Genomic DNA, 21,774 nt, shown 5'->3' with positions numbered 1-21,774 from the left:
CAGGGAAAGGTTTTCTATTTAAAGCAAGTGGAAAGAGATTCTCTGCACCCTCAGGTAATAGCACCACCCTAGTCACTGCTCTGCAGTGACTGGCAGCAGGAGCAGGTGAATCCAGAGCAGGCTGCTGCAGCTGCCATGATAAAAAGCAGTGAGGCACCAGCTAACCTCCAGTGCTCATGGAGGGAGGCTGGTCCCAGAGAGCAGACCAGAAGCTGCAGGGGTGGGCCTTGCTCCCTGTACCCAGCCAGTGCAGCACCTCTGCAGGGACCAGGTTTGCCCATCTCCTGCTGTGATGCCCAGCTTGGGGCTACCCCTCTGCCACAGGACCTTTTTCTGCTGTGGTCCTCCAAACACAAGACTTGTCCCCACCTTGTCTGGATGGCAGCAGGTGGGGCAAGCTGCTGTACTGCCCAGTCAGGTCTGTGCTGCACTGGGTGGGCAGCACACCCACCCTATGCCCTTGCAGATGATGTCCCAAGGTAATGGTGAGTAAAAGGCACAACCATAGGGCTTCACATACAGCCAGTCTCTGGCACAGCTAGGTGAGCACTGATGGCACAGGAGAAGGCATTTATTTGCTGCCTCTCCAAAGAAGAGGGGTGAGATGCTGAGGGCTCAGAGTCCAGTTTGGAGGCAACTGTGTGACCTTTGGTAAGGTGAGCTGGAAGAGAAAACAATGGAGATGCTGATGGGAAACTAGCCTTCTCCTGCCACCCTGTGCCTTCCTGTAGATGATGTGGCTTTGCCCCCAGCCTGGGGCTGGAGAATGAGATAAGAGCTGTGGATGCACTCAGCTTGCTGCAGTTCCTCGGGCACTTGGTTAAAGTTCATTCTTGCAGGAACCTGTGAAGATGGAAACAAAACCAAAACTCAGTCCAGTGATGTTGTTAGCCTGGGTTTGGTTTGTCTCCTTTCTCAAGAGGGATGAGGTTCACCTCGTCCTCTGTGAGTGCCACCCATACTTGCTGCTTTTCCTTTGGCCAGCAACCCCATGCTGGCTCTGTCCTGTCACGTCTGGATGCATCACACTCACTAGCATGCCACAGTCCTCACCTGGACCATGCCACTAATACTGCCTGCCCCAGGATAGGAGGCTGGCACCAGCCTGTCCCCACGCAGACACAGCCAGTGGCTCTGTGTGACAGTAATCAGGAGCTGCTGCTCACTGAAGCCCAGAGCCTGAGGGGCTGGGGAAGGGACCCCATGGGAAAACTGTGGCATAGCCACACACAGTTGTCTGTCATGCTGGTAAATGTGTCACAGCTGAGCAGGGACAGCCTGTGCTGAATTGAGGTAATTCAGACTTAGAGGGGCTAAAATTGTTCTGGCTTAGAGACCTTCTGCCTTCACTGGTGGGATAGAGAAGCAAAAATGACTTTTAGCCCTCGCACACATCCCTGCTGGGCAGGTAAGTGGAAGGTGCAGCTGCATCTGAGCATTCAGTTGTGAAATGCTCCACAAGGCCCAGAAGATGAGCAGCTACTTAACTCTCCATGGGATGCCCTGCAAGCCCCACTGCTTGCTGCAGTGCACATGGACAGCCTCGTGTTCTCCAGGGACTTTCAAGACCATGAGAAGGACAAAAACAAGTTTTGCTTGCCGGAAGGGGCTTGGCAGAAGTTAACTTCAGGACTTTGGAGTCATCCCTTGGAACACATCCATGTTACCTTGTGATACTGCTCACATTCCTCTGTGCTGTCACTAATAATATGTACAGGGCAACACCAGGAGCCTTGGTCTGCCGGAACACTCTGAAGTTCTGCTGAGTGCCCCTTCCTGAGATGTTTTTTAAGTGTCAATTTGCAGCTCCTTAGTCTTCAGACAAGCTCTTTGAAGTCTTTTATGTCTAAGCCATTACTGCAGGCAGTGAACTGGGACTGGATATGCCCTGAAACAGTGTCCCCTTAAGCCTTTCCAAGCACCCTCACTGCCTCTACCTTGAGCACCAGGCTGCTGCCGCCGAGCACCAGCTCCTGAGCTGGTCCAGTTCCTCGGATGTGTTTGACTGGAATTGTTTAATGGGAAAACAAACTGCAAAGAGCTGCCTATCAAATTCAAGTGCTCATATGTTTTGTGTTCTGCTTTGAGTCAAGCTGCAGAGCTCCAGGGAGCACTGCACACACCTCAGAACTGAGAGGACTGTGCCAGGCAGCACCCCCTCCTCTTCCAGCCATTTCACACTTGATAGCTCTCACCAGTGTCTGTTCTTCAGAGCTTGCTCCTTAGGAGACCCTCCTTGGTCCAGTGCTCAGCAAAGACCTGGTGTGTAGACTTCAAAAAGAAATGCCTAAAACTTCCCAGGCTTATAAATCTAACAGCTTCCACACGCTCCCTAAACCCTCCTGGTTGACTCTTTGGACTGTTAATTTCCCAAGACCTTGGAGTTTCTTTTCTTAACAGTAGAGGAAGGGAACGCAGCCGATGAGGGCACTGAGTGCGAGGCTTAACTTGAGGCTCTTTGTGGGCTCCCTCTACTTGTGCCCCAGAGCCACGTTTCCATGTGCTGATCTGATGATTTTTGGCTGCACCATCTGACTGCCCTTCTAGCAGCCATAGAAGCAGCTTGGAAATGAAGCTAATGGGCTGTTTGTGTTCAGCTTTTATTAATTACAGGCTGCTGAGCTCGAGGGAGATGCAGATGAATAGTGGCGTATGTGTTACCGATCTGGCTGGCCCACATCTGCTTACCCTGGTCAGTGTGGGTGGAGTACTTCAGCCCTGCTTTTTGTCCAGGCACTTACATGTCTCCAGTCGCTCCTCAAGGAAGGAGATCTGCTCACTCAGGGAGTCTATTCTGTCCAGCTGCTGGAGGGAGTGGGACAGGCGGCTGATAGGGTCTGTACCGACGTCCTCCGGTGCAGATGGCATGAGGTCATGGAAGGGGGCCAGCACCAACTGGAGTTTCTGTGGGCAGAAAGGGAGGCATGAGCATGTCCTCCTCCAGCCAGCAGGACCACCCGGTGGGATGTAGCATGTTGGGTAGCTTGTGGGGCTTTGGTTGCCTTCAAAGGGCTGCTGGGCTGGAGGAGCAGTGTGGAGCGCAGCTGGGATCGCTGCAGCGTGAGGCCAGCGTGGTGTTAAAAATAGAGCTGGGCAGGAGGGAGGGAAACCCTGGCTGCAAACAGCCTGGGGAAGGAGCTGGCTGAGCTTGGCCTTTAGCTGTGGTAGGGCAGAGGTGTGTGCTGAAAGCTCACCTGCTCCAGTGCTTCCACTCTGCTCTTCAGGTCCTTCATTTCTTCCTTCATTTCACTGTGGGCACCTGGAAGAAGGAGCAAGAGAAGATCAGTGAGTATCAGCCCACTGCCTGAGCTGAAGTGGAAGGTGCTGAGGAGAGACACTACTGCAAGGGTCAGGCCAATCTCTGCTGCTTTCCACTCCCTCTCCTAGTAAGCCTCTGGAGTATGTCCTGCTGGGACCAGCCCTGGGAGCATCAGTGGGATTCAAGAGCTGCTGCAAGCACTGACATCTAATCCTGCTGCTAACACAGCAGGATTACACAGAGGTCTCTCTTTGCTACTGCAGTACCTGCGACGAAGTGGGGATCTCCAGGCAGTGTGGTGATACCCAAACGGTAAAACGTCTGCTGAAGCCTGGCCTCGCCGTTAGCACCTGGGTCAGCTCTGTCCCATGCTAGGCACGAAGGGTCCCTGCTGAGGGCCCTGGGCAAGGGGCTAAAGGATGGTGGCTTGTGGGGCACGTAGAGAAGGTGCTGTGCTCTCCCGGGTGCTGGATGCCTGTGCTGGCCACAGCGCATTATTACTCACGGTACGAGTTTGAAGTGTCACAGCGCGTACCAAAAGTAATAATGGGCCGGCGCCAGCGCTGACCGCCGCTCCGCGAGGCTCCGGGCGTGCCCTGCGGGAAGGAGGAGGAGGAGGATGGTGGTGATGATGATGATGATGATGATGATGATGATGATGATGATGGAGAGAATCCTGCACGCCACATGCCGCAGCCAGGCTCTGTCACCCTTCCACTGGAGCTGTGCGCAGGGGAGGTTGGTTGGGTGGTAGAAAGGGAGTCCTGAGTCACTGGCAATAAAGCCGAGGGGTTCTGGCTGGTGTCCCCTCTCCTGTCCCTTGCCACTCTTGCAACGCTGAGTGTTAATCCCACCTTTGGCTGAATACTGCAAGCAGCCAGGGCTGTCCTGCAGGGGGGTGACAGGTTACCTGCTTGGCTGAAGGTTTCTGGCTCAGGCACTGGCACCAGGGGCTGGCACGCTTTGTGGTCGGCAGCGAGGCTGAAGCCATCCTGGCAGGCACAGTGGTAGCTCCCGGCGGTGTTGATGCAGAGCTGGTCGCACGCGTGGCTCTGCCCAGCACATTCATCCACGTCTGAAAGCAGAGGTCCAGCTCAGTGAGGGCAGGGCTGGTGGGGAGGTGCTCAGCGGGGCTGCAGCCAGCTCAGCCCTGCAAGCAGGGGTCCTGCTGCCCTCGCTGGAGCCGTGCGGGCTCGCACAGGGTGGGGATGTGATGGGACCCTAGGCTGGGCAGGAGCCTGCTCGGAGCTCAGCTCTGGGTGCTCTCAGCGCTGCCCGGTGTGAGCACACATTCCTGGGACAGCTTTTCCTCCTGCACCCACCGGAGTAAACCTGGGCTAGCCCCACGGGAAGGGTCCAGCCTCCTCCCTTCTGCCTGCTCTCCCAGAAAAGAGCCAGAAGCAAGAGCCGTGGTCACAAAGGTCCCAGCTCCGGGCAGGCGCGGGCAGCGCTCGGCTCTCATCCTGGATTTACGGCCGGGGTTTTGGTTCCAGCCAGCCGTGGCGAGGAGCTATCAGCCTTTCAGTGTGTACAAAACCCAGTAACCTCTCCTCACACGGGGGAGTTATTAAAGCTGTTCCCACAAAGCAGAAGGAGCTGAACCGCTTCCCACGCCCGGCCAAATCTGGTTTAGGCAATGGGAAAATCCTCTCCCCCTGCGCCGGAGCTGTCAGCGATGCGCTCAGCCCTGCCCAGCGTGGGTCAGTGCCACCTCCTCTGCCTTGTGGAGAGGGCAGAAAGCTGGGAAAACACCGTGGCAGGGGACTTGCACGTTCCTGGTGTGCCCCACACTGCTCGAATTCCCTGTGGTTTGGGGCTGCTCTCCTGCTGGAGAGGAGCTCAGTGCCTGGAGATCACCCTGCTTCCACTCCACCCCCGGAGATTTTTGGTTTACAGATTTAGTCTCTGCAGCAAATGGGTGTGTTAGTTTACAGAGAGAGTTTGCAAGGCCTGGGAGATAGGTCATCAGCAACACACCATCTCCAGCCCACCCCACGAGTGTAGAAAGCCTTTTGCTGGCTGCAGAGTCCTAGAGAGAGCAGCTTCTGCTCACGTGGGCCCAGCCTGGAGCAGCAAGAGAGAGCAAATGTGGATGTCTGGGCTGCACATGAGGGCTGGGAGCGCTGGGGCAGCCAAAGGGAGGTCAGAGCTCTCCTGGGAGCTGAGCTTCCCATCCTTTCCTGGTCAGACCATCAGGCATTGCTGCCCTGGAGCAGTGTGGAGGTGTGTGTGCAGAGGGGTGGCACTGGTTCTCCTCCACGGTATGAACAGCACCAGGCCTGGTCAGCAGCCATCTCTGCCCCCCATCCAAGGGGTCGTTCTGTGGGCCAAGCCCCATGGCAGCCCTGCTGCTCCTCAGATGAGCTCTCCCGGCAGCTGTGGGGCAGGCCCAATGCAGGGAAGCTGGAGGGGAATGTCACAGCCAGTACCTGTCTGGCAGGCTCTCCCTGTCCAGCCGGGTGGGCAGGCACATCTGCCAGGGAAGGTGCAGCTCCCACCGTTCTGGCACGGCATCCAGCAGAGAGCTGTGGGACCAAGCACAAGCAAAGCATCAGTGGGCAGCTCTGGGGGTCCCATGCTCCATCCCCTGTCACCATGGATGTGTGTGCACACCTATACCCCCCAAATACAGACCAGCACCGGCCCAGGATGCTCTGCCCCAGCCTAGTGGTGGGGTTGATCTGACCAGGGTGTACAGGGCACAGGATGGATGGGATGAACAGGACCTTGGTTCTGCAACCTGGAAAGAGGCCAAAGCACCTGCAGCCAGCAACCTGGGAGGAGACAGGGCTGAGGGGCAGCAGCAAGCCTTGGGAAGCCCCCAGTGCAGTGCTCTGAGCTCATCTGGGCACCAATGATGTTTTGCCTTTGGGTTGTGCTGTACATCACAATTGCTTCCTGAAAGCATTTCTCTTCCATTACTGCTGATTTATGTGGAAACTACTTAGTCATTTTATTTATCCTCTGGTGACTACAAAGTTAATAAGAGATCCCCAAGGAAAAAGGCCTGGGAGGCAGCAGAGAAAGGCTGGGAATTAATCACAAATTGAACCACATTTGATTGTGACGTTGAAAATTGAAATGCTTTCCTGCAGGGAGAATTTGCCTGAGAGGCAGAGCGCTGGGAAATGAGCGAGCTGGCTGCTGGGGCCTCCTCCAGCAGCTGAGCTACCCTGTCCCTTGGAAGGACAAGAGGTGGCACCAGGGTGACACAGCTGCTTCTTACCTCTGTTGCAGCTCAGTGCATGGTTGTCAGCTCTGCTCCAGCCAGGACAGCATGAAGCCATGGACTGGGGCAGCTGCCTGTAGATCTTCCTGTAGGCAACCCTATAGATGGTCCTGCAACACAAGGATGAGGCTGAGGAGGGTGAAGGAGAACCCACTCCAAGCCCACATCCCACTCCAACACCAGCAGGTCAGACCTGGGAGCCGCTTCCCCATAGATCAAAGCAGGACTCCCCCTTCCCACAGCCCCCCCGGGTGGCTGCTCTCAGGGAGCAGCAGGCAGCTGGCCTCACCTGTAGGTGCTGCAGAGGCGGTGGCCCTGGCAGGTGGTGAGGTAGGGCTGGTAGACAGGCTGGACGTGGGACTCGGTGTGGGCGGCCGAGCGGCTCTGCGGCGTCACAGCACAGACCCTGCGGCTGCAGAGAGGGAAGCAGGTCAGGCTCCAGCCAAAAACCAGCCCCCTGCTTCTCCCAGAGGGGCTGCACTGATTTACACCAGCCCAGGACGTAGCCTGACAGCCTCTCTCTACAAAGGGCCATTTAAACAGCAGTGGCTAATTGCCCCAGTGACCCGGGAGGACTTCAAGCTGTTTGGGGGCAGCGACGCAAAGCCTGAGCTCTGCAGGCTGCTCTTCCTCCTCAGCCCCTGAGCAAAGGCACTGACGCCTCCTCGTACACTCACCCCGTCCCAGGGGAGCAGTTGAGGCCCTGATTTAGGAAAGATTTGTTCAAAGCAGTTCTTCCATTCATCACCTTCCTTCCCTGCTCACTTTCTGGGTGGATTTTTCCTTTCTGAGATGTTTGTACTCCTGCAACACATATCCCTGTGGCCACTGAGAGATGAATGATTGCACAGGAAGGGTCAGGCTCACCACAAGGAAACAAAAAGAGAAGTCAAGGCCAGATGAAAGTCACCCTGAGATAACCGTGAGCCAGGCAAAAACGTTCCCAAGGTTAACAACCAAAGCAGTCTTGCTTTAAAATTCTTCTTTTCCCCCCCACATTTTCCAGCCCAAGCAGGTCAGTCCCACTGAGGAACTCATCTACTTGCCTCAGCCTCCCAGCCCAATTAGTAACTAGAGTAAAAAGCCTGGGAATTAGCATGGACATCAGATGGCTTCCATTAACTCCAGCAAACGCCTCTCAGCCTCACTGATTAGTGCTACAGGAGATGCAACTCTTAAACGGCAATTGTCTGTCTTGCAACGGGCAGAACAAAGCCAGAGCTGCAGCCTGCCTGTGTGAGCGAGGAATTTGGGCTGTGGTTTTAGTGCCCACCAGGACGCAGGAGGTTTGGTGCCAGAGGGAGAGAATTGCAGTGTGTGAAAACGGATTTTGTGCAGAATGTGAGCAGCATCTCAGGGGTGGGCGCTGAGCTCCAGCTCCTTTCGGCTGGGAAAAAACTGGGGCACCGAGCTCTGGGCTCCTTCTGAGCCAGCAGGAGCTGAGCTGTGCTGGGAGGCAGGGTGCTGTGTTAGCCCTGTTTCCCAGGAAGGGGTGGGCGATTGCTAGAGCTGCCAATCCCAGGCTTGCAGGACCATGGACCGCAGCATCCCGGGGGCTTTTCATGCCTGCATCCCCAGGACGGTGCATCCTCAGAGCTGTGTGCACCCTCCTCTGACGGCTTGTTTGCAAGGATCGATTGGCGGGACAGCAAACCTGGAAGTGTGTTTTTGTGCAAGGAGATGCTTGAAAGAGACAGTGACAATTCAGGAGGAGCTCAGGTCCTGCTCAGCTTTTGACTCTCCCAGACAAAAAGGCCAGAGTCTCTTTGCGTCCTCTGCACGGAGCTAATGGAGTCAGGGAGATCATCTGAGAGGCTTTTTCACTTCAGTAACGAAGCGAACAACCGCTGAAGGGCTGCAGAGCTCCAGCTGCCCCAGGAGGACTCAGCAGAGCCTTTTCCCACCTCCTCACCAGCCCAGAGAGCTTCTCACTCATGTGCAGCTGGTTGGCTCAGCAGGGCTCCTCACCTGGAGAGGATGCATCTCGCTGTGATGTGCAGAGGAGCACACCCAAGAGATGCAGGCAACAAGAGGGCTTACCCTGCCTGGGCAAAGCTGCCAGTAGTGGTGATGCTGAGGATGAAGAGGAGTCCCAAAAGGAGGCAGCTGATGTGGTGCATGTCCTGTCCCTCCCGTGGTGCCCCAGGCTGTGTGGCACGGCTGAGTCTCGCTCTGTGGTGTGAAGCACTGTCTCCTACTGCATGTCTCACCCTTCAGCGGGCAACCCTGCATGGAGAGAAGAGCACTGTGGGCATGTGGCATCTGTCCCCAGTTGGTGACATCTGATGGAGTCATGGGGGGTGGGGGCAGCCCATTCTGCTGGGGGGATCAGAGGGTTGATGCTGGGTGTGCACAAAGCCTGTAAGGGCAGTGCAGGGGGCTGGGGCAGGAGCACACTTGCTGGCAGCTGAGCAGTGTGGCATGGAGAAGAGAGGACACGAGCGACCTGTGAATCCCTGGCAAGGTGAATGCTCCTCCATGCATATAACCACTTTGCCCCACTCATTTCACTGCTGTGGCAGTGAGTGACCCCAGAGAATCACAGATTGCTATGGGTTGGAAGGGACCTTGAAAAGTCCATCTAGTCCCCTGCTCACTGGGGGTTGGACTTGATGATCTCTGGAGGTCCCTTCCAACCTCTGAAGTTCTGTGATGCTGTGACCTAGTCCAACCCCTCTGCAGTGAGCAGGGACATCCTTAAGCCACATCCAACCTGGCTTTAAGTATTTGGCAGGGATGGGGCTCATAATGCCCAGAATGGTTGGCTGGATATGCAGGAGACGTTCTTGTGACTTGAGGGGCCACACAACTGCTTGTTGAGGGACCTGTGTCAGATGAAATACGCTGCCAGTTTCAGGCAGCAAGGGGAAAACAATGGCCCATAATTTCTTAATCCATACAGCATTGTAAAACTGCCTTTTCCCACCACACAAGATGCTGAAACCTGATCCTCCTCTCTTTAGAACACGAGTTCTTGCCAGAGAAGTGCTGTGGGGGCTGCATGTACCAACAGCAGGGCCAGGACTGGCCGAGGGGTGACTAAGGAGGCTTTGATTTTCTAGCAGAGGACAAGGCTGAAGAAGGTCAGTAACAATATCGATCTCTAACCCAAACAAAACAGTTGGCCTCTGGATGGCAGCAGTTAAAGGAAGGGAAAATAGAGTAGAATCGTAGAATCAAGCAGGTTGGAAGAGAGCTCCAAGCTCAGCCAGACCAACCTAGCACCCAGCCCTACCCAAGCAACCAGACCATGGCACTAAGTGCCCCAGCCAGCCTTGGCTTCAACACCTCCAGGCACAAAGACTCCACCACCTCCCTGGGCAGCCTATTCCAATGCCAATCACTCTCTCTGACAACAACTTCCTCCTAACATCCAGCCTAGACCTCCCTGGCACAGCTTGAGGCTGTGTCCCCTTCTTCTCTTTCTGGCTGCCTGGCAGAAGAGCCCAACCCCACCTGGCTACAGCCTCCCTGCAGGCAGCTGCAGGCAGCAATGAGCTCTGCCCTGAGCCTCCTCTGCTGCAGGCTGCACCCCCCCAGCTCCCTCAGCCTCTCCTCACAGGGCTCTGCTCCAGGCCCCTCCCCAGCCTTGCTGCCCTTCTCTGGACACCTTCCAGTACCTCAACATCTCTCTTGAATTGAGGAGCCCAGAACTGGACACAGCACTCCAGGTGTGGCCTGAGCAGTGCTGAGCACAGTTAATGAATCAGTCTTTCTGATTAAGCCTTGGGAACAGCTTTATAGGGAGGCAACACAACAAGAAGCATCATTCTCAAACAGCAAATATGAGGAGCTGCAAATAAACTCTAAAATCCCCAAGTGATGTGGGATTGGGAATGCAACTTCACCTCCAAACTTCTTTGGGATAATTCCTAGCTCCAAGCTAAGCTCTTTGGGATAACCATCCCAAACCTGTAGCCCCTGCTGGTCTCAAAGGCCTTCCTCAAGACACTCTACCAACTCTTCCTTTGTGCAGGTGAAGAAATGGAGGCCTGGAGAGACTTGCATCTGAGGAGTAACCAGCCTGGTACCTTCCCATCCCTTAGTATCAAAGGTGTTTCCATGCACTGGCTGAGCAGCCCCTTCCCAGGGACCCAGCCCATCCCGTGAGCAGGGCACATGGCTCTGCATGGCTAAGCAATGGGGAGGGTTTGTGTCACAAAAATTTGGCTGTGTGGGGTATAAAATGCTGTGGGGACACCCCCTCATCCCTGAACTTAGCAGCACTGCAGAGGATGAGAGGGTGCTTTAGCACAGCAAGGGACAGCAGTGTGCTCACCTTGCCCAGGCTCATCAGGGAGGTGGTGGAGCCATCATCCCTGGAGATGGTCTGCAGAGGTGTAGGCATTGCACTTGGGGACACCACCATGGGGTGGTGTCAGGTTGGTGGTTGGACTGAATGATCTTAGGAGGCTTTTCCAACCCCCTAAAAAAGCATCTGTGATTCTATGCTCCTCATCTCTGTGCCAGCCCCGCCTTGAGGACGTGGGGTGCAATGGGGTTACACAAAGCCTCTAGCCCTCCAATCTCCAAACACAGCAATAAATCTCATCTTCTAATGATTAGTATTTGGTATTTGCACCAAAAAGAAACCAAATCTTGTTTGACCTGCAGGGTTAAGGTTAAGAAAATGTTGGGGAGAAACAAGGTTTCTTCACTGTCCTCCTGGAGACATCCCAGGGCCACTCAGTGTAGAGAGATGCGCAAACTCCCCACTGCTCAGCCAGCTTTTCCCAGAGCTATACTGGGACAGACATTTCCTTCCAGCCACAGATCTCAAGCTTAGCTGTGCTTCTGCAGAAGCCTGTAAGTCAAACCCTGCCAACCACCTCCATCCTCCCACAGCATTCCCGTGACTGCTGTGGGAGCTTTCCCTGTGGGGAAGGCAAGAAGAGCAGGGCACGAGCCTAAAATACAGAGGGTTTGTTTGTTCACTTTGAAACAGAGCAGCACTGCCCTACCTCAAGTGGTTAGAGAATCCCTCTGGGTCAGAAAATTATGGTTGCTTCATACCAAAAAAAAAAAAAAAAAAAAAAAAAAAAAAAAAAAAAAAAAAAAGGAGGGGGGGGGAGAGAAAAAGTTTCAAAAGTGGAAAATATGATGGCTTAAAAAAAAAATCAGCTTCCTTAAAGCTGCTGCAGAGCCTCCAGCCTCCTGCCACTGCCCATTCTCATTCCTCTCTTTTAAAGCCCAAAACTTAAAGAAACTGTTTTCATTAAGGAAAAAAAAACAAAGTAGAGAGTTTCTGTCATTGCCTTTTCTAGTCTCTCAGCTGAAGAGGTCAAGCTGCCTGCTCTGGCAAGTGAAGTTATGTGCATGCACCTGAGCTTCTGCTGGTTTATGGGCAGCAAAGTCTCCTCCTCGGCCGGCCATGAGCTCCTGTGAGCCTGCAGGTTCTTCTCCCCCCAGCCAGAAGCATGCCTGTAACTCTCCCAAGCCTGCACTTGCCTAACAACGGGGGAACTACAACCGCGGGGCGAGCAGGGCTTCATCCAGCTCTGCCCGTGGAACCAGGGCTCAAACACCAGCTGAGGGCAGCAGCAGGGACTGGCGGCCGTCTGCTAACGGGCGGAGGAGAATCCAGACCCTCAAGAGGATGGAATTACCCTCACGGGAAGGAGGCAGCAGCACTTGTTCAAACAGCATGGCTTGGGTCTGCAGGTGAAACGACTGCTCCCAATCGCCCCCTGGACCTGGTCTGTGTCCCCAGAGCCAAACTCTCCTGGAAAGGAGCAGCAGCAGCAGCAGCAGCGAAATAGATTGTCCCTGACAAACTGTTCTCCGCGTGGGGTGGGATGCAGGTACCACGGAGTGCAGGCACAGGGATGTGGGCGTGATGAAACAGGGCATGGGGATGTGGGCACCGGGGCACGGGCACCACGGGGCTGGACAATGTGGAGCAGGCTGCAGGGACATGGGTACTACGGAGCAGGGTCGGGGAAGTGGATATCATGAAACGGGGTGCATGGAGCAGGGCACAGCGGAGCAGGGCACGAGGATACAGAGCACCACAGTGCAGGGCACAGGGATGCAAGCACCACAGAGCAAGGCACAGGGACAGGGGAACGGCGAACGGGCAGCAGAGCCGCCGGTACCGCGGTGCCTGGAGCAGGGATGCTCCCCCCGGCCCGCAGCAGGCCGGAGCCCCACTCCCCGGGTCGCTGCAACCCCGTGGCAGGCAAAGCCCTGCCCGCCACCCCCGGGCACTGCCCGCCGCCACCACCGCCCCGGGGGCACCTCCCGGGCCGCTTTCCCCTGCCGGGCCGCCCCCGCCGCCGCAGCGAGCCCCGCTCCACGAACCACCCCCGGCTCCCCGCTCCGCCTGGCCCTCCCCGCCGGGGGATGCGGCCGCGGAACCCCCCCACCCCTCTCCGCCTCAACCCCAACCCCGGGCAGCGCCCGCCGGGGACTCACCGGGAGCGGCGGCGGTGCCGAAGCCGCCGAGTCGCCGCCGTGCCGCGGCCCCCCGCGCATTTCCTCCCCCGGCCCGAGCCGGTCCCTCCGCCCCGGCCCAATGAGCTCCCGGCGGGGAGGAAAGCGGAGCCTCCCGACTGGGGGGAAGCGACGGGGCCCGGGGAACCTCCGCCTGCCCCCGCCCCGCCGGCCCCCACCAGCCGCCACCTGCCCCCGCCGAGGTGTCCTGGCTCCGCCGGGAGACAGGCAGGGACAGGGCAGGACCCTCGGAGAAGCCTGCTCCTAGAGGGATATTCGGAGACAGGACAGGAACCCCCTGCAGAAGCCTGGTCCCCCCAGGGAAGCCCGGTCGTGAGAGGACATGCAGGGACGGGGCTGGACCCCCTGGAGAAGCCCAGCCCAGGTTCGGGGACATGCTGATGCTGTAGCCTAGATATCGTTGCTGCTGCGCTGACCCCGATGGAGATGAGCTTACAGGGGAGTCCCTGCCCTGACATCGACCCGGAGCTGTACCTGCAGAGCCCCCAGCCCCACCAGCCTGTTCCTGTGTGCCCTGTGCTTTGAGGACACAAGGTCCTCGTCTCTCTCCCAGATCAGCTCACCTGGGTGGGCAGGGGAGCAGTGACAAGAGAGGGAGATCTGAGCAGATCCCCCAGCTCCTCATTCAGGGGCGTTCAGGTGAAATAATCCATCAGCAGCGCTGCAGGCAGGGCAAGTTTATTTCTCTTTGTTAAAACACTACTGTAGCTGGTTCTGCACCCCCAAGAGGAAGCATCATCGCTCCCCGTGTGAGAGATTTAACACACATTATGGTCCACAGCCTGCCTTGTTAATCCCCCTGAGCTCGTCTCAACAGCAAAGTCCTCCAGGAGAGGTCGGAATCTCTTCTTTGCAGAGATTCCAAACCCACCCACACATCGTCATTGTGGGCAACCTGCTGTGGGTGACCTGTGTTAGCAGCCAGGCTGGAGTAGTGACCTCCAGAGGCCACTTCCACTCTGATCGTGCTGGGATTGATTTGGTCTTGAGCGACCTGATCTAGCTGGAGATGTCCCTGCTCCTTGCTCGGGGGTTGGACAAGATGACCTTTGAGGGTCCCTTCCAATGCTGTGCATTCTATGATTCTGTGAGGCAGGCAATGAGCTGCCAGGCCAGGCCAGGCTGAGTTCCTTAATGGATGCTTCAAAGGTTCCTTGGGGTCCTCCCCAGTGTGAAGATCGACTCATAGAGACACCCAAATTCACCCTAACCCAGACCCACACAGGGTGAAGCTCCACCAGCCTGCCAACATCTGCCTGGGGATGGAACAGGCTGATCCCCCCCACACGCCTTGAGAGGCTTCTCCTAAACAGCTGATTCTTTACCAAAGGGAATTCTGCAGTTCACTTGGTGCCAAAGTGCCACTTGTTTTGTCTACATCTTTCTCTGGGAAAGCAGAGCACAGACGTTTGTTGTTTTTCCAACGATTTAGGCTCCTGCCCATGCACAGAGTCAGCCTTCAGGATAGCAGGGGGCTGATGTGCAAATGAAAGGCAGGATACAGCCCCCTGGGAATATTTGTTCCCATTAAGCTTTGCAATTCCTTTTCTTTTCTCTTTTCTTTTTAAAGCATGGAGGCATTTAAAGGAAATATTTACCACTTCAAACAATTATGGCTCCAAAAGAGCAACTGAGATCACTCTGCTTCCTCAGGGATATGCTGAGGCTGCTGGTTGGGCTGCAGCTGCCTCAGGTTGTGCTGCACCCAGCAGGGAAGCTGGTGGGTGATAGATGGGTCGGTGCGGAGCTCTCAGGTGGACCCGTGTAAACAGAGCATAAACTGCTTTGGTGAGGTCCTCCCAGGGGAATGGAGCAGAGCAGAGGGGAATCAGCTCTGGGATGTGCTGGTGAAGATGGAGTTTTGATGCCAGGGAGATGGAGAGCATGGGAAGTGGGATCCCTCTGGGAAAAGGCTGGCTGGTATTGGTGGAAGCTCAGCTCCATGCTACACAGCAAACAGGTTTGCTCACTGTCTGCATCCAGCCCTCCTCTGGGGAATGATTTCAGCTCACTCATCTCATCAGTACCAAGCAGAGGCAACTTTTCCCAAGAGCCCTGGAGGGGTGGTAATTATCTCATTATGCACAGAGTGCTGCTGGCTTCTTCTGGTGTGTGTGGGAGATGCAGGGAGCCTGATACTCAGCTTTCTCTCGTCATTACAAAACACATTTGGAAGCCAGTGGAAAGCTTCTCCACCTGATCATACTGACAAGCACAGGATCTCATTTCACAGCCAAGACACTCACCTTATCTGCAGTGCTCCATCATTTGTCCCGGGCCAGGATCCTTTCCTTAAGGAGCATCGTGGTTTCCTACTGTCAGAACAGGAAAAGCCCTCTGTTACACTCCCCTTGTCACGTAGGCAGAGACCAGCCACCCAGCCCTTGCCCATGATGGACCTGATGTGGAGTTCCCTGGATGCTCCCAAAGGTCTTTGTGGAGTGGGCTGGAGGACAAAAGCAGGATCGTGGCCACAGAGTGCCCGTGTTTGAGGCCACACTGCAGAGACTCCCTGGTGTGCTGTAGAGATATGGACGCTGTGATCCTGGTGGTGGAGCGCAGGGAGGCTCAGCCCTTCCCTTCTCTGCAGTGCAGGTTGCACTGAGGGTGCTTTGGGAGCATCCTGTGGGTCCTGACCCTCCCCTTGCTCACTGAGCTTGCAGCATAGGTCACATTGCTGTGGCCCTGGTGGGAAAGGCCAGGCACACCCACGGTGCCATTGTACCTTTTGGGGCTGAGCAGGTAATGGGTACAAGGAAAGGCTGAGCAGAGCAGAAGCCCTGGTTCCACTTAACCCAGTACCAAGGCTTGGCTGGATCCCCTCCAGCAGTTTCCTCAATGCCCAAGCCTGGGATTTCCCAAGAATCCAGGGAAGCAGAGTGCCCCATTCCCACTGGCACTCTCCTGGCTGCACCCCAGCTGCCGTACACTGATTTGTGATCCCACCTGCTGCACCCAGCACTCTGTTTTACCACCCTCAGTATGTACACACACTCAGCTAGGGACAGGAACCCCCAAGTGCCCAGGGGGTTTGCATAAGTCCCCAGGATCCCCAGTGTGAGTTCGATGGTGAAGAAGGAGGTGGACTTGTGGGCACAGCATCCCCCACAGCACTCAGCACACTCAGCACAGGACTAAGCAGGGTCTCTGCTGGAGCCTCCCCAGTCTCTAGGCATTTTTGTTGCTAACAGCACTGCAGCATTTTAAAGCCCTCCAAATGTTTTAACTGCAAAATATTTGCTTTGCAGTCCCACTTACGGGGTCAAATCTTTGCTCAACCAAGTGCCCATGCCAGTGCTTAAGGACTGCATATGGGCCATTAAAAGAGCATTTAATCCTCTGCTCTCAGGGAGGGTTCAGTGTCTTATATGCTAATATTCATTATGCTGGGAAGAACTCCCCCAGGACGCTGCCTGGCAGAGTTCCCTGGAAAGCAGAGGAGTTATGCCCATTCAGAGCAGGGGAAGATCAGATCCCTTGGCTCTGTTCACATTGGTGTGACGAGCTCCTGACAATAGCAGCAAAAGCTTTTGGCTGCTGCCGGCAAATCTGTCTGAGTTTGAAGTCCTCCCCGGCCCAGTGTTTCAGATGTTTTCTCCAAAGCCTTCTCCTAGAAGTGTACTCCCACTAATACTAATGCTTGTCTCCCAGCCAGGAAAGAAATGTTTCTTCCCAGCCTCCCTCTTAGATTTAACGACTTCAAATCTCCTTGTCTCCCACTGCTTTCACCACCAGTGTGAGCTCTGAGGCGTGCCAAGTGCTGGCCCCGAGAAGAGCTCAGCCTGAGCACTGGGCTGGCTCTGAAGGTGAGATCTTCACACACTCTTCCCCCTTACCTACAGCCTATCCTGCAGACCTCTGGAGCACACTGGACCCACTTAGGCAGTGGCACCAGATCGGGCATCACCCTGGGTGCATCCGTGGTGGATTGGGCCCTCGGAGTGGTAGGTAAGATAGGAGAATCATAGACTCATTAAATCAACGAGGTTGGAAGAGACCTCCAAGGTCATCCAATCCAACCTATCACTCAGCCCCATCCAATGTGAGGGTGTGTGGAGCTGGGGGATTTCAACCTTGCTCTAGGTCTGCAGGCATGAAAAGGGAATGAAAAACAGGAGAATTAACAGAAGATCAGCACTAAGATCAAGAACCCTCTCCTGAGAGAGGGGCATCACAATTAATAGGACACATTTGAGCACCAGAGCTTCCCAACCTGGGGCTGGAGGTGCTGAAGAGACAGATGGAGGGAGATGGATGAGGAGACAGGCAGGAGAGTGACACACATAGAGATGCAAAACTCTCCAGCTAGTTCCAGCCATGGCTGACCCTGTAGCTGCTGCATACAATGGGCCCTCACTGGCCTCCACAGGGGGCTGGCACAGAACTGGAAGCACTTGCTAAAGCAAGAGGAGTTTTTGGTGCTTCTGGATAAAAAGGGCTATGGCTTCTCCAGGTCAAGGACAAACTCTTTTGCCCAGGCTTTTCATAAGGCTGTTTGTAAATTCCACACTTCAAAATGTAGGCTCTGGAGCAGCTCCTGTCCTGCAGAACTCAGAAAATGACCTCCTACTATTCTATTATGTCCCATGTTGTTCTTCTTGCCTCAGCTGCAGCTATCTCAGTGGAAATCTAGAGGAGTCCACTGGTGGCAGTGGGATCAAAGCAGGTCAAACCAAGGAAAGTACCTGGCCCACAGCTCTCAGCCTGTCATTGCCCAGTGTAGCACATATTAGAACCAAGATTCCCATAAAGTGATTTTGGGTTTGGGTTTTTTTTTGCCTAAGAACTTCACAAGCATGAAGTGTCTCAGGACTGGTAAGTGATAACTTAAGGTGGCCATAAAGACCTCCAGCAGCCCAGCTGTAGCTGTGCAAAACCCAAATGCCTGAACAGGGCAACATCCTGCAGCCAGGCTTACCTTCTCTCGTGTGCACACAGATGTGTTCTTAGTTACTTTTAGAGGAGGCAGCAAAGGCTGCTGCATAAAAGCTGAGAGATGATTCACCTCACCCAGGAACAAACTTAATTTTGTGGCTTTTTGTGACATTTCCCTGGCAAAAAGGGGCATTAGTCAGTGGAGAATGTTCTCCCACCTCGCTGTCCCCTCTCTGCTTTCCCAGTGAACCACTCCCCAGGCAGTGCTTAGGGGAATAGCTGTTGAATGCTCTGCTTGGTCCCTTCATCACAGCCACCTCAGTGGGCAGCTCAGGAGAGAGCAGCCTGCACAAGAGTGGGTTGTGTCCTGATTAACCTTCTCTACCAGGAGAAAGTCTCCAGCTCCAGAGACGTGCACAAAGTGGGGCTGCAGCCACCTCCCCGGCTAGGGGGCAGGATGCAAATCCGAGCGCTGGCTGGGAAGACAGGAGGGAGAGTGAAATGACATTTCTGCTCATTCCCTTCTGTTTGCAGAGATCCTTTCTGGTCTGAAGCCTCAAGTTAAATCTTGCTCCGTGTTTCACCATGCCCTGCTGCCGGCGTGGCTGACAGTCAGGTTCGTTTACTCTAATTTGATGCAGTTTGTAAGCCTGCATCCCCAGCCCCAGCCATCTGCAGCAGCATGAGCCCAAAGCCCAGATTCAATTTCTCTTCCTCACCTCTTGGGGAACTTGTGCAGAGCTGGTACTGTAACAGCAGAGAGGAGCTGGTACTGTAACAGCAGAGAGGAGCTGGTAGTTCAACAGCAGAGAGGAGCTGGTAGTTCAACAGCAGAGAGGAGCTGGTTGGTTAAAAGCAGAGAGGAGCTGGGGGTTTAAGAGCAGAGAGGAGCTGGTTGGTTAAAAGCAGAGAGGAGCTGGTAGTTCAAAAGCAGAGAGGAGCTGGTGGTTTAAAAGCAGAGAAGAGCTGGTGGCTTAAGAGCAGAGAGGAGCTGGTGGTTTAAGAGCAGAGAGGAGCTGGTGGTTTAAGAGCAGAGAGGAGTTGGGGGTTTAACAGCAGAGAGGAGCTGGTAGTTCAACAGAAGAGAGGAGCTGGTGGTTTAAAAGCAGAGAGGAGCTGGGGGTTTAAGAGCAGAGAGGAGCTGGTGGTTTAAAAGCAGAGAGGAGCTGGTGGTTTAAGAGCAGAGAGGAGCTGGTGGTTTAACAGCAGAGAGGAGCTGGTGGTTTAAAAGCAGAGAGAGAGAGGTACTAACTCCATTGACACAATGAATGCTGCCTCACAGGGAACAGCATCCAAGCTGCCAGGGCAGGCACAGTCTCCTGCGCTGCTACCCAGAGGAGAGAAGGATTTTTGAGAAGGCTCAGGCTCCACTTCTGGGCTTCTGTCTCTCACAGCATCCCAGACAGTGGCAGAGCTTCCCAATCCTCTTTAAAATTGATTTTATCACTGACAAAGCCTTGTTATTACTTCTTATGGTTGGATCTGTTTGACTGGGGGTTTGATTAGATGACCTTTGAAAAGTCCCTTCCAGCCCAAACCATTCTGTGATTCTCTGCCCAGTGAATTGTTTCCCTGAATGTTAGACCCTGGGCAAGAGCATTCCAGGTTATTTCTACTGAGAGCCATTCACTGCCCTGGTCCTTCTCCATATCCCAGCACAGCCAGCCAGTGCCTGGGTAACCCAGCTGCTCCTACCCACAGCCAGCCTCCTAGCCCAAAACACCCCACTGATATCATAAAATCAGAGAATTATCTCAGCTGGAAACAACTTCTAAGATCACTGAGTCCAACCATTGTCCTAAAACCACCATGGCCATTAAACCATGTCCCAAAGTGTCACATCTACATGTTTCTTGAACACCTCCAGGGATGGTGACTCCACCACCTCCCTGAGCAGCCTGTTCCAATGCCTGAGCACCCTTTCAGTAAAGACATTTCCCCTAATATCCAATCTCAACCTCCTCTGGTGCAATCTGTGGGCAAATCCTCCTGCCTGCACCTGCCACAGGTCAGGATGACAAGAGAGGGAGCTGCAAACAGAGAGTGTGCAAATCACCCAGCTCCACCATTATAGATCTAAGAGGCTTTGCTGAACTCCTGCCTTCAACCAACAGCACCCTCCAGGCTCGGCTCTTAGCCAGGGGAAGCCTCAGGTCTGCAGGAGAACAGGGACAGTTGCAGCCTGCAGCCCCATCCAGCCCCCATGTCCTGCCTGTGTCCAGGGACCAAACTCTGCACCAGCGCAGGGGAAAATCAGCAGCACAGGGTCACAGCTGAGGGTGCTGCTGTGCAAAGATTGGGTGGCACTGCTCCGTGTGCTGCCAGAAGGGATAGAGAGCTGACACAGAGAGTGCAGGTGGAAGGATGCACAACAGTGGTGTTGTATCAGAGGTGTTCAGAAAGCAGGCAGAGAAAGGGAAGGAGTTGTAGAAAGAAAGGAGATGTGCTAAGGATTTCCAGCTGTCTCACAGCTATCTGTGCAAGCGTTTGCAGCCTTCCCCTACCTCTGCGAGGGTAACATTTACCCTCTGAGCTCTCTGCTCCTGGCAAACAGCCTGAGTGCCGGGGGGGGGCAGATTGAAGAGCAAACCAGCCCTGGGGATGGATGCTCTATGACTGCTGAAGCAGCCAAAGGATGCTTCGAACCCTGCTTCGAGGATGGATGCTCCATGACTGCTGAAGCAGCTGAAGGATGCTTTCAACCCCACTTTGGGGATGGATGCTCCTCGACTGCTGAAGCAGCTGAAGGATGCTTTCAACCCCACTTTGGGGATGGATGCTCCTCGACTGCTGAAGCAGCTGAAGGATGCTTTCAACCCCACTTTGGGGATGGATGCTCCTCGACTGCTGAAGCAGCTGAAGGATGCTTTCAACCCCACTTTGGGGATGGATGCTCCTCGACTGCTGAAGCAGCCGAAGGATGCTTTGAACCCCACTTTGGGGATGGATGCTCCTCGACTGCTGAAGCAGCTGAAGGATGCTTTCAACCCCACTTTGGGGATGGATGCTCCTCGACTGCTGAAGCAGCTGAAGGATGCTTTCAACCCCACTTTGGGGATGGATGCTCCTCGACTGCTGAAGCAGCTGAAGGATGCTTTGAACCCCACTTTGGGGATGGATGCTCCTCGACTGCTGAAGCAGCTGAAGGATGCTTTCAACCCCACTTTGGGGATGGATGCTCCTCGACTGCTGAAGCAGCCGAAGGATGCTTTGAACCCCACTTTGGGGACGGATGCTCCTCGACTGCTGAAGCAGCCAAAGGATGCTTTGAACCCCTCTTTGCTCCAGCAGCCCTTTGCCAAAGCCGTGTCAGTGGCCACCACCATCTCCACCCTAGCTGGGGCAAAACACCCCCTTGGAGCCTGCAGGATCTGGCCTACTGCGGGCACACCCCTGCCGCCCCCAGCGCTACCCATCCCACCCGACCTACCCCATGCCCTGCGCTCCACGCCAGCCGCGCTGGCAGCTGCGACCCTTGCGGTACCTGCGGCACCTGGCTGTCCCCCGCCGCACCGGGAGCGGCCCCGCCGCCGCCGCCACGCTCGCCCACGGCCGCTGGTGCCCATCCTCGCCCAGCCGCCCCGAGTCCAGCGGGCCCAGGCGGCTGCCCGGAGCCCCCGGCATGGCCAGCAGCCGGCCGCGCGCGGGCAGGAGGTGGCTGCCGAGGCGCAGGGAGGCTTTTTATGCTTTTCTTCCTGTATAAATCAGGCCGGGGATGGACAATCCCAGACAGGACTTCCTGTGTGTGTTGTGCGCTGATAACAGGCGCCGCCAGGAGAACAAACACGGCCGGAGGGGCAGAGGGGCGCGGGGCGGAACCCCCAGGCCGCGGCCACCGGCACGGCCACGGGCGGAGAGCAGGCAGCCACACCGAGAGCACCAGCTGCCCGCTCACGCCTCACGCCAGGCCTAAGATGGCTGCTGCCCGCTGCCCGCCGGCCTCGCTTGGCAGCCCACG

The 21,774-nt window shown here is 55.4% G+C and overlaps 1 protein-coding gene across 4 annotated transcripts; it reads right to left on the bottom strand.

Moving 5' to 3' along the window:
* Positions 1-511: 511 nt before the first annotated feature.
* Positions 512-21,413, bottom strand: EGFL7 (EGF like domain multiple 7). Of its 4 annotated transcripts, XM_064170889.1 has the most exons (10): positions 21,301-21,413; positions 15,188-15,256; positions 8,529-8,714; positions 6,778-6,900; positions 6,486-6,598; positions 5,689-5,784; positions 4,170-4,334; positions 3,195-3,259; positions 2,742-2,904; positions 512-843 (listed from the first exon to the last, which is right to left on the bottom strand). In XM_064170889.1, the coding sequence occupies exons 3-10, from the start codon at positions 8,606-8,608 to the stop codon at positions 821-823; spliced, it is 828 nt and encodes a 275-aa protein (XP_064026959.1). In that variant the 5' UTR covers positions 8,609-8,714; positions 15,188-15,256; positions 21,301-21,413; the 3' UTR covers positions 512-820. The 4 variants fall into 4 exon arrangements, with proteins under 4 accessions (XP_064026959.1, XP_064026958.1, XP_064026960.1 ...); XM_064170888.1 differs by lacking the exons at positions 15,188-15,256; positions 21,301-21,413 and adding an exon at positions 12,903-13,010; XM_064170890.1 differs by lacking the exons at positions 15,188-15,256; positions 21,301-21,413 and adding an exon at positions 12,095-12,210.
* Between the last annotated feature and the right edge of the window lie 361 nt (positions 21,414-21,774).

Source organism: Pogoniulus pusillus, chromosome 35 (assembly GCF_015220805.1).
Source record: "Pogoniulus pusillus isolate bPogPus1 chromosome 35, bPogPus1.pri, whole genome shotgun sequence".
Lineage (NCBI taxonomy): Eukaryota > Metazoa > Chordata > Aves > Piciformes > Lybiidae > Pogoniulus > Pogoniulus pusillus.
The sequence above is the reverse complement of the archived record's forward strand: the minus strand, read 5'-3'. Positions and strand labels throughout refer to the sequence as shown.